At 39.7% G+C, this 12,554-nt stretch overlaps 1 protein-coding gene across 7 annotated transcripts in view; it reads right to left on the bottom strand.

The window, feature by feature from the left end:
* Positions 1 to 12,554, bottom strand: part of ATRX (ATRX chromatin remodeler) — a 61,542-nt gene that overhangs the window by 47,432 nt on the left and 1,556 nt on the right. For 3 of the 7 annotated variants that reach the window (XR_009933673.1, XM_062503190.1, XM_062503195.1), the window contains exons 1-3: positions 4,309 to 4,459; positions 3,476 to 3,588; positions 472 to 527 (exon numbers count right to left, since the gene is read on the bottom strand). Coding sequence is in view for 5 of the 7 variants with exons in the window: in XM_062503190.1 (XP_062359174.1) it covers positions 472 to 527; positions 3,476 to 3,588; positions 4,309 to 4,340 (201 nt within the window). In the remaining 2 variants the exon portion in view is untranslated. Of the gene's footprint in view, positions 1 to 100; positions 172 to 471; positions 528 to 3,475; positions 3,589 to 4,308; positions 4,460 to 12,455; positions 12,507 to 12,554 lie in introns of those variants that run through there. The other 4 variants (XM_062503191.1, XM_062503192.1, XM_062503194.1 and 1 more) reach the window with 3 other exon arrangements.

Here is a 12,554-nt window from a genome sequence, read left to right on the forward strand (position 1 = left end):
GCTCATGTGCCAGAAAACACTGAAAGCCTTCACAGCAAAACTCGTTTTTTCAATGGTTTCTGCACTCAGATCACAACTAGGTGTGGGCAGTTGAAAATACCTGAATTTACAGCAGTAAAGACAAACTAAGGCAGGACACTGGCACTTGTGTTTTCTCCACAATGTTAAGATCTTGTCCACCAGAATGTTTCCAATAGGAGAACAGACAGAAATAAGAAAGACCAAATGAAAAATTTCTAGTCAGTTTAACACATATCCAGTATGTCCATTTTTATTTTTTAAAAAAGGAAGCATATTTGCCTAAAGAACAACTAAGTACCTACTGTTATCTGAGTAACAGGGTGAAGGGGAATGACATTAATGGGAATTTCTGATAGCATTATCAAAGTATTTATTGTAAAAGCAACAGAGTGAACTCAGCCACTGTGCACTACACATGCAACTAGAATTCAAAAGCATTTTTATTCCTACCTCATCCCTGTTGTTCTCCATTGAAGCTGGGCTTCCTTTAGGTTCTCTATTTTTACCTATGGAGAGAAATTAAAGGAGTCCACTGAAATGCAAGGAACATCAGTAGTTCTTCACATTGTACATCCCAGCACTGTTTATGTCTCACCAGCCTGGACAGAGATAACTGACTTCTAGAGACAAACTGTTTCACAACAGAAAAGACATTCCACTATGTGGCATAAATTTGACAGAAATAATTCAGAAATCCCTTTCAGTTCAGTCTCTGGGAGCCTTGCTATTGGGAAAGAAATACTGAAGCACTTCAAGTGCAACTGCATGAAGAAATAATATCATTAGTGCCTTTTTGCTCATCTCTAAGAATTTACTGCAAGTATTTTCTCTCACATATCTTGACATAAGAAACAAAGTATTAAACCTGAGATCATAGAACCACAGACAAAAATCCCATTTGATCCAAGCTCTGATGAGAATTCCTATCTCTCAAGCTTCGGAACTGTGGAATATAAAGCCTAAAGACCTGTAACTTATTGGCACCTGCTCCAGTCCACCACTCCTGGAAATGGAAAGTTTGGAGTTCAGTGATTGAATGATTCTTGTATGAAGTTGCTCCAAAAGTTTAGGAACAGCAGGATTTTAACAGATGCTACTGAGTAGGAAGTGTAATTACAGGATACTTATCGGGATTATTTGTGATTTTAACAGAAGACTACTAGCACTGCAACTTCTTTATCCTTAAACTTTAGTTTCGGGGAAAGCCAAACAATTTACTTCTATACTTTGAAAAAAACTGAATCACTTAGAGAATTCAGTGCTGGATATTTGACCCCTGCAGAACAGAGCAAATTGCAGGGAAAAATCATTCAGCCATTTCCACACATGAAGAAGGAAATACAAAATGGAAGCAGACAATGCTTTTGGCCTAAGTACCTGAAACTTCTCTACATTATTACAGGCATTCCCTGTTGTGAGGGAGGAACCTGAGATGTGGAAGGAGGGTGACATTTCTGCTGGAGTTTAGATACTGCCCACCTTCTACTCTTGACCAACTTTTCCCAAGTGATAAACCCATGGAAAATACCAGCTTGGAGAGCTTGGCAGAGCTCCCCCTGCTCTGGCAGCCCCAGCGTGTGCAGACTCTGCACTCAGCCTCGTTCCATGTGCTATTCCAAAAGCAGCTGAATGTGCTGCAGTGCCAGTTTCTCGGTGTGCCCACCGAGGACTCTGTGTGCTGCCATCCCCTCCCAGCCCAGAGCTGACCTGGCTGCTCCTGCCCAGACACTCCAGGGTTATCAGGGAGCACAGCTTCCCCTAGGATTGCTGCTCCACTCTTGGAACAAGAGCAGGCAGGCTGGCTCTCCTGAGCTCTCTGTGACTCCCCTGGCTGGAAGTCATGCAGTGGAAAGGAGGGAAACATCCAGTTCCAATGCAGAGGGGATAAAGAACATGATTAAAGCTATAAAGCGAGTATTGCTACCTGTTTTAAGTCCCCTCTGTGTGCAGCAGGGACAAAAGTTTAGGGTATGAAGTTGTATTAGCTAACAGCCAACTGATTTCTAACATCCAGCCTTCCTGGGCCACACTTCACCACCTTCATCATCATCTCCCTCCTCACAACACTCTACCCAACAGTTCACATATCCTCCAAATGCTGGAGCAAAACAAGATCCATTACTAAGTAAACCTGATTTAGCCCCAGTCACATCCATAACTTCTGATTGTAATAAGCACCCTCTAGATTTAAAAAAAAGAAAGCAAGCACAGTTGCTAAAGGTATTTTCGTTATGCACAGAACATTGGGAAGGGAAGGGAATTTGCACAGTAAATTCTGGTATTTCCTAGTATTTAAGTGTTTAATCCTGACTCTTCAACTTTAATACATTCTTTTAGATCTCAAAACCAACACTAAATTATTTCTGCTATGAATCTGCAAGTGTATCCATTTCAAATACAGTCTGTGTTTTACAGCATGGAACCAAATGCTGCTTTTTAACTACAGAGGATAAAAGGAGAAGATTTCTTTTTCCCAGTGTGCTCCTCAGCAAAATTTCACCTTGAGATGCATCTACAACACAGTTTATTTTACTGTTCTGCTGAAGCAACAAGAGGTGTTTCTTTTTTCTGTGCTAACAGTTCAGTTTGATTCTGACAAGAGGAGGTGAGTGCCACAGGCAGCAGACTCTCTCTCTAAACAAAACATTAAAAGATAAAAACTACAAGTCAGAAAACCCATGGAAGTTATTACTTAAGACAAGAGGAGTTTGAAAATATACTCTGTAATACAGCCAGAACACTCTTCCCCTGCACTCCACCCCATCAACACAACTTTTAGCTCATTAAGCAGCAGAGATTGAAAGTTTTTGCACCTGTATCCAGCCCAATTTACACTAAGAAACAAATGTAACCAGTTAAATTTGGAAACAGATTTTATTCAGTACTGACATGAAATAATTTCACTTTTAGTCTCTCATCAAAGTGTTTAAACTTCTTACCTATTTCTAACTTGGAAATAAAAATTTCCAGTATCAGTTCTGACCTAGTGTGAGACTCTAGTTTTTTTAAAAGTATTATTTTCTTTACAAATGTTTCCAGATGATATACAGAAATCTTTTTCTATTATTATGAAAGCATAATCTCCAGAACTTCTTCCAGACCTACAAGGACTTCAAAAATGTTACTACAACAGAAAATCCAAGATACTGCATTTATAAATTCAGGAACACTGAACAGGGAACTCCTAGCACAGCAAATACCTGCGTGTTTGGTACCTCGTGTTTCAGAGAAGGGAAATTACCAGAAGATTAGATTTTTTCACCGTCAGAAAGATTCAGAACTGCAATAATTATTGCATCAAAGGCCTATTGTGTATTTATCAAGCTATCACCACTTTAACCACATTAAGACTTGGTATAATTACCCCAGTGAAATGTGATATAGTGAAATAACAATATCAAGTTGACTTCAGAATCACACACACATTGAAAATGGACATAAAATGTCTTTTTACCTATACTGTTGTTTTTAGGTAATGCTGGAGGAGAGTTTGCGTCCTCAGATTCTTCTGATGAGTGAGCCAAGAAGTCATGGAGTTTCTGTACCAATGTATTCAACTTGCTTTCACTGTTAAAATACAAGTGATACTCAGAGTCACTTACATATCTCACTCCAGTTTACCAAGCTTGAAACCTTACATTTAGTCTCAATTAATACACATCCACAGGAGATTTAAACATTTGGTTCTGAACAAGTATATCAGAGCAAATAAAAAACATATCATTTTTTCAAATACTGAGTCAAATAGTAGGTGCAGCCTTATTGACAAAAAAAGCATTAAAAGTCTATTTTAAGTCATTTTCACTGTTTACAATTACTGACAAAATTCAAGAAAGTCTAACTGGTAATGTTATGGTGCGAAGACAGCAAAAAAAAATAATATTCTACTTGTCACAAGCCAGACAAGTAAGAATAATAAAATCTTTATTTTATTACCAAAAATGTCACCTTTGGGTGACTAACAGAAGAATTGTACCTGCAAACTTAAAAACAAACAGATCCACTGAATATGGTAGTGAACAGTTCAGTGAATGTGACAGACCCACTGAATATGAAAGTTTGCTGATGCAAAACTTTTATTAAATCTACCATACATGTTGTGTGGTGTTTGTTTTGTCAAGAAACAATCACACTGGACCAGATTATTCTTTAATCACTGAGTGGTGATGATTAATTCATAAAAAACAATCCTCTAGCAACTTTCACTAGACACTTTCAGACCCCAGGAGCAGTCTTGGGTACATTTACTGATTACAATAAAAAGCCACATCTCAATCCCAGGCTTGCCTTAAAAAGCTGTTCCATTTCATAACCTCCATGTTAAACCATGTCAAATGCCAGGGGGTATTTCTCCCAAAACTCCCAACATTTTCCAGGACAAGGCCTTTCCAGCTGGCTGAGGCCAAGGATGTTCAGCCCCTGTTCAGAAGGTGCCACTGAGCTGTTTGCTCCCTCCCCTCCTTATCAGCTCTCTGGAATCTGCAGCTGATCTGTCCTGGCTCATCACCCCTTATCTGCTGCTCCAGATGCTTCTCCCACTCCTGCCCTACCCTATCCCCAGCAGAAGTGAGCCCAGATGAAGGATAAAGGCTTTCCACCCTTCCCACTGGTTGTTTCCCCATTAATTTCAAAATAGTCTTCTACTAGCAAGAAGAAATTACATTTTCTCTACCTGTTTTATTGGTCATAAGAACACTTGAATATTCAACCTGAGCAGTCACCTTTATCATCACTACTATTTCTCTGAATACATCAATTTATTGACTTCTGATTTTCAATTTCTTATTGCTAAAAAAAAATTAAAATCTCATTTTATCAGAAGGACTTGCAGGTGAGTGCTCCCTTGAGCCAAGAGTGGATATCCTCACATCACTGCCAGTGACTATTCCAACCACTGAAAATAACCACATAAAACAGCATAAACCATCAATTTAAAAAAAAAAATCATCAGCAATTTCTTTAAATCTCCCAAGGTACTCAAAATAAAACAAAATAGCACTTTGCAATGAAAAGATTTTCTGCATGAGTGAAGGGCACTTTTCTTTTGAGTATACATATGTACCATCAATCACTGGAGCAAGTCTGAAAGAGCAGAACAAAGCTCTTTAACTCTCAAGAGTACCTTAACACTTTTCTCTCAATCTGTCCAAAAGTCTTTCCCTCTAATTACTGGACTCATGCTGCTACACAACTGCCAGTTCCCTAATCTTGGGCTTCCCTTTTTCTCATGGATGGAAAGCATACTTGGAAAACATTACAGAAGATAATAATGGTACACTGCAGTCTTAACAGCTTGCATGCTCTCCTTTAGAAAGGAGATTTAATGACAATTTACTCACATTAAGTGAAAAAAAAAATTAGAGCTGTTCAGAATTATTTGATAGTAAAAGCATATAAAGGGATTTTATATCCATTCCAGATGGTCTGAAGAAATAAAGCACATTTAGAAAGACCACAAAAAAGTACATTTTTGGTAGTAAAAAACAGCAACAACAAAAAAGCCACACATGTGGAATTCTGCTCATTTAGTTTATAAATAGCTTGGTTTGGTAACAGCATTTTAGAAAGAAAATGGGAGCTGTATATGAGTTTAGCATTACTGTTGTCAATACAGAATGAATTCAGAATAGTATGCATGTGTCTTTATGACTAATACTTGGAACTTTATCTACTACTATTCATTAACTCTTACCCTAACGAACATAAAATTATCATTTTCAGAGCAAAATGTTCTTGCTGACAACCAATCAAAAGAGATGATATACAAAGTAATACTAAAAAGTCTTCTCAACTTGCTTTTTCTCTTGATTATTCATCACTTTGTACCATAAGCCTTGGTTAAGGAATACCAGGTCAAATCTAAGTAAAGGTGTTACACTTACTACACTTCACCAGAGAAAAATGCTAATTTAGGGCACCACTTTATCTGGTTTTGCACAAAAGTGATTTTATGTCATTCATTTGTACTTCAGAATAATAATTTATTATTTTTTGTTTAAAGCTTATTCTGCAAAATGTTGATTCTTTGCAGTACAGACCCAGCCACTATGAAAACGATCACAATCTATAAATTTGTGGTTTTTTAACAAACACAAGAGCCTAAAAATGTAGAACATCTCTGAAGCACTACTGAGGCAAACAGGTTCCTCTACAGTGACAGTCCCCACACTATTCTTTAGTGTCTTCACACTTGAGTTTTCTAAGCAAATGGCTTCTCCACCACTGTAGAGCTATTTCAACCTTGTTCAGCCTAATTAAAATAGGACTGAAAGGGAACGTGCCGTGCTATTATTGATTTGGCCATGAACCTGGTTTGTGACCTTGGGAGCTACCTTGGAATGCACCACTCCTTACCTACATTCAGAGCAAGTGCTGCTAAAGCAAACAATAAATGCCTGGCCCTTACAGCATTAACAAAACATCCAGAGTAGGCAAATTACCTATAAACGAGTCCACAAATAATTAGAATAAATAAAGAGCCAGACAGGTTGTGTCCTAATCTAGACATAACATGTTTCATTCCAGCTGGCTGTTGAGTGCTGTTCCCTGGATGTTCTTACCTGCACCAGGTTTTTGTAGTGGGGGGCTATGGGGGTGACAAACTTCTGTGCAGAGATGCCAAAAGTTTCCCCCACGTCCAGTAAGCCAAAACCAGCCTGCTCCAAGAGGGACACGCTGCTGGCCAAGGCTGAGCCCATCAGCAGTGTCTGTAGTGCCTCTGGGATTATGGATTTGGGAAAGGAAAAAACCTGCTGCAAAACAGCTTCTGGGAGAGAGGAGCAAGATGTACCCTGCAGACAGCCAGGCCAGGGGAAAAGGGGAGGAGGCACATCAGGGTCAGAGGAGAGATCCAGCTGCAGCCCATGGAGGGTCCCACACCTGCTCAGGGTGATGCCCAAAGGAGGCTGGGAGCCCACGGGACCCCTCTGCTGCAGCAGCCCCTCCCTGAACGCCGTGGGGTGGGAAAGGACCACACAGGAGCAGTTTGGGAAGAGCTGCAGCTGCAGCCCACGGCAAGGACCCACATGGGAGAAGTCCGTGGAGAACCATCTCCCATGGGAGGGAACCCACACTGGAGCCAGGGGAGGAGTGTGACGAGCAGAACCACAGCCCCCATTGCCATCCCCCTGCACTGCTCAGCAGGAGGAGGCAGAGAATCAAGTAAAGTTGAACCTGAGAGAAAGAAAGGGATGGGGAGAAGGTATTTTAACACTGGGGACTTATTTCACATGACCCTACTCTGATTTGATTGGCACTAAATTCAGGTGATTTCCCCAAGCAGTCTGTTTTGCCCACGATGGCAATTGCTGGGTGATGTCCCTGTCCTTCTCAAAACCTGAACTTTTCACTGTGCTCTCCCTCCCCTGTCCAGCTGAGGAGGGGCAGTGACACAGTGGGTACCCACCACGACCTCACCCCCTGTGCCAGCTGTACTTCCCCAAAGCAAATCACATCACCTTGCACAAAGAAAATTTCAACAAACAGTTTTCATTTGGATCCAACTTGCCACACATTCACATGATCAGATTTCTTCTGAAGGCAGGTGAGCTGATGAAAATTCATAACCAGGGCAGTGGAAGGAGCAGCACTGCCCACTTCAGCAGCAAACCCAGGACAGAGTGGACTATCCCCTGAAACTGCACTGAAAACCTTGTTATTGCATTCAGTTTCTATTTGCTTTCTTCACATGCTTTAAAAGTGGAACTAGGGAATGTCCCAGTTATTGTCAACATCTGGAATAATTTGAAAGCTGCATTTTCTTTAAACAAACACCTACCAATTATTACTCTAAACAAATGTCCCTCATCTGCATTCCAAGTGTCTCCTAAAAGCAACACAGGAGTCCTTTCCAGCTTTTATCTATCCCAATGCTGACAAATACGCTTTTTTTTTAACCATATGCCTTCCTTAAGTTCAATAATTGTGGCTTGAACTATTTTACAAGTGTAAACAGAAAAATCTTAGACAAGTTTTTTAAATTCATGTTTACAGTTGCTTCAAATTAAGTCTCAGTAGTTTTTCACTTTTGAAACTGAAACTGCAAACAACTATTAAACAGACTAATTAAACAATCCTTAAGAAAAATAATTAAATAAAAATAAAACCAGATGTACTTTCAAACTGCTATAGACTGCTACCCTCTGCTTCAGACTGCATCCCTGTGTGAAGAGCACAAATGCAACAACCCACAGCAAAACTCTCCATATTTTATTTAGGATGGTGGGAAGAGAGACTGCTCCTAAGCCTTGATATAGTCAGGCTAATATTCTGTCACCTGCAAATCTTCATAAAATATCTTCCTGATGAAAAGAAAAAGAGCTAGAATTAGCCCAGTTCAAAGATTTCAGTTACAAGGGAAGAGCTTACATTGTTGTTACACACAAAATATGTCAATATTGTGGCTGAACACACATGAATGAAATAGCTTAAAGCTGTGGGAAAGAGTGAAAGAGGATAAAACATCCAGTAGGAGTAACTTTATTTTCTCATCCAATTTAAAAAGTGGAGTGAACACACCATACCTTCCATGTCCTAAGAAACCTACTTCTGTCAGAAAAAATACAAAACCAGAAAACAAAATCAGCCTACCATTGTATTACCTGAACAAGTAAAATATGGTTTTATAATGGTGGGAGAACAGAGCACTTCATCCCAGTGTTTATTTTTTAACTCAACAATGATTTTCTGCAGGCAAAAGCAACATGACACTCTAAGTCACAGATCAGATTCACATTTTGGACCTTACTTATACTGATACACCAATTCTGCCAAACCAAGTGAGGTTTTGCACTCAGGATTCACACAATCTCTTTGTGCTGGCATGAGGCAGCTCTACTGCCCGAGGACATAAACCCTGACAACCTGCACACACTTGATTCCATCCACACTCACTCCTCTCCTTTCTCCACCACTCCACACCAGGAGCTCTGGAGATCCTTGAGTCCAGCCCCCAGCACAAGCAGAGACAGCCACAGGAGGTCAGCCAGGACAATGTCCAGCCAGGTTCCAAGTGACTCCACAGAGGGAGGCCCCACAATCTTTCTGGGTCAACTGCTTGTGTATGACCATTATCACAGTAAAGCATTTCTCTTGTGTTCAAGAGGAACTGTACCACATTGAACTGGCTAGATCAGACACATCAGAAAATACCTGAACACTAAAGCTCTGACTGAAAAGAGATGGAGGCATCCAGAACTTCATCAGAGATTAAGTACCTAACACTTTGTTAACACACACTTGCTTTTTTTACTTTGTTTAGAACTGACTTTTAATCCACGGGGACTTAATCAAGTGATACCCGGTACAGTTGAAGACACTCAGTGATGTGGATGAAGTAATTTTGGAGCTTAAATACAGCATAACAGGTTCAGAGAAGTAAACAGAATTATCTTCCTCCAGACACACAAGGGGAATGAGAAAGCAATGCTTCAAAGTCACTAAGAGACCCTTTATTCTGTTCAAGGAATATTACACAATTTCTTTCTGTTGACATGGTAGGAGTCATCACACTTCATCCACTAAGTAGTAAAAAAAAAAAAAAATCTTCCCTTTTAACCTGTTTTTTAATGGGATCTTAAAAGAACCCAAACAAGCAAAATCATCACAAACCCACAAGGCAAAACTAAGACAAACAATCTCATTGTTAGATTGGTTTCAATGCCACACTGAAGTGTAACTTCAGTGGTGAAATACACTACAAGCTGGAAAAGACTGAAGCTACCACTTGAAAATCTAAACACATTTTCACCTTTATGAGACAAAAATCATGTAAAGTGCACACCTTACTCAGTTGATTCAGGAAAGGAAGCTCAGATTAGCACACAACACACAAACTCAGCTGTATTTAAAATCTTGAAACACTCTCTGTGGAAGGGAAGGAGGGGCCCCATGTCCAAGTGTATCAGGCACTCCTAACTCTAAAAATGCCTTTTGCTCCCTGGAGCTGATCACAGGTTCTCAATGAAACCTCCTTCAGTACAACTCTGCTGAGAATCAAAGCCTGGCCTTCAACTCTCCCACATACTCCCAAACACAGCTGCCACAGCTTTGAGGGTTGTAGCTCATCCAAAGTACAGGTTTCCATTTCACAAGATAAAAGGCATCTCAGTCTCAATTTTATTGCCTATTTTTTAGTTTTCCTTTACTTGACAGATGCATTTGCCCAACAAAGCTTCTAGGCTGAACCTATTAAAGCCTACAGTTGGACCCACTCAGATAGAAATTTCTACAACTATGCAGCTTTTGGACTTGCAAATAAACTGCTTCAATGGCACTACAGCTAACATTGGTCAGCAGCCTGTGTCATAAAGTTCTTGATTTTTTCAAGGTTTCTTTCCTTTTCCAAAAAAAAAAACAAAACAAAAAACAAAACAACAACAACAACAACAACAAAAAAAAAACCACAAATCAATCTCTCACACACCCTAGTGACAGCTACATTTCATCACAGACTATGAAAGCTTTATGCTCCTCCTTTAGTAAATAAATCAGGACACCTCACCTTAAAGTTAACCTAAAACCTTCCATTATATCTGGCACTGAGTTTCTACAATTTCTTCTTTCTCCTGCTGCCACACTACAGGAAGAACCTGCCACTGACCCATCCATGAACTCATTCATGTTTCCAAATGACCTGCAGGCATGAGCTGAGCTCCAGCGATACAAAATGTGATTTCATGAGGTTCAGCACTATCCTTAGGCTTCCCTTTTATAAAAGATACTTCTGGTAATTCAATTGAAAATGTACTTGGTCACAGGCTGCAAACGTTTGTTTTTACGGTGAACACAGCACATTTCAGCATTACTTTGGTATTTTCATTTGATGATGTATAGGCACATGAAAAGCACTCTTTCCCACTCTTCAAGCAGAGGGTACAAGGAGTTACTCTGTAACAGAACGGAGAAGTTCAAATTCCCACAATATTAAGATCATCCGGTTGCACAATTTGTATTACACAGGCTTCTGACACACCAAATCTGTTTCCTAGGAAATGAAGATACCATTAATTAAGCCCTATAAAGACCCTGATACAAAGTTTGCAAAGCCCTAACAGAGAGTATTGTACAAAACCAGAAATAACAAAGTCTCTGCAGTAAGTTTCTCTCCCAGAGAACTTCATTTAAGTGCTGCAGGTATTTGTTCTGGGGCACACCTGGCAATGAAGATGACACAGTTTTGCTCTTCTTCAGTAAGAACCAAAGAATCTGCCTATGCCCATTCCAGAACAGTGTGGAAGACAGAGAACTTTCACTATCCCTTTAGGGAATACAGAAGCTTATGTGTTGACTTACTTCCAATTATATAATTGTGGCATCAAGTAACACACCTCAAACAACCCTGCAATATCACTCAGAACAAAGACATTCAACTGAGTCAAAAATGCAGACAATTTAATAAAAGCTTTAAAACCAAATGACCAATATCACAATGTGAGGTGAAAACCCTGGATATAAAAACCCCAAGACCAAAGCCTGTTTTTCCAACTTTAAAAAAAAAAAACCAAAAACACAACACTACATTCATTGACTACCAGATAGTTTAAGTGAGGAAGATTCAAAACTTGTTTTTTCTGCTGTGCTTATTCTGTACAATGTATGTACTGGGAGGAACAGGTTAGGTCACTATGACGAAGATTCATTCCTTCCCTTGAAAAGGAAAGGACAAGGTAAAAAGAAAGTTTTGGGGCAAAAGCTATAGAGGCATCTTTATAAATATCTACAGAGGCAGCACTTTTTCAAAAGTTCTTAGGCAGTTACTCAAGTTATCATCATTCTAAATTTCTCATTTGGGACACGAGAGACTTAGTAGGATCTTAATATTAAATACAAGTATTCTTGTAACAAAAGTTTAAAACTTCTCTGGGAGCAGACTAGTATTGACTAATGATTTTCCTCTGAAACAGTAGAAGTCAATCTTCCACAAGTGCTAGGAGTAGATTTTCCATCCAAACTCAGTTTCTTGCACATCTTCCCAAGAATTCCAACAGTGTTTCCACAGTCCTTTATTTCTGCACACCTCTGACACGAACAGAACTGCAGAGAGCAGAGGATGAAGTGACAAACCACAGACAGCTGACAGACAACAGCACTTGTTGGAAAGAGAACAAAAGAGGAAGACAGGGTGTGTTTTTCTTTTCCATTTCCTTCTCTCCAACTCCAGTTTTAAGAAGAACTGGACAGAAGAGAAATAAGGCAAAGCCCATGCAACGGGTTCACCAGAACCCTGAAATGCTGGCACCCTGCAGTGCCATGTCAGCTGCTGGCACAGATCTTGTGAATTACAAACTGCTCAAGATCAGCTCTACACAGGATAGGAATTGTAACAAACATTTAAACTGAACGAGAACTGAGTCTGTGAACAGTAGGAAAGTTTAGAGGATCACAAAACTGTTATGTCCATTTACTTAAAAACATTTTGTCACATGGCTGCTTACTCTGTGGGCAGATCCCACCTGAAGACTGCACATGATCTCAGATCTAGTCTGTCCAGGCTTTCTGATCTTCAAGATCACAAATAATCTGAAATAATCCCA

The sequence above is a fragment of the Cinclus cinclus genome, chromosome 15, assembly GCF_963662255.1.
Source record: "Cinclus cinclus chromosome 15, bCinCin1.1, whole genome shotgun sequence".
Taxonomy (NCBI): Eukaryota; Metazoa; Chordata; class Aves; order Passeriformes; family Cinclidae; genus Cinclus; species Cinclus cinclus.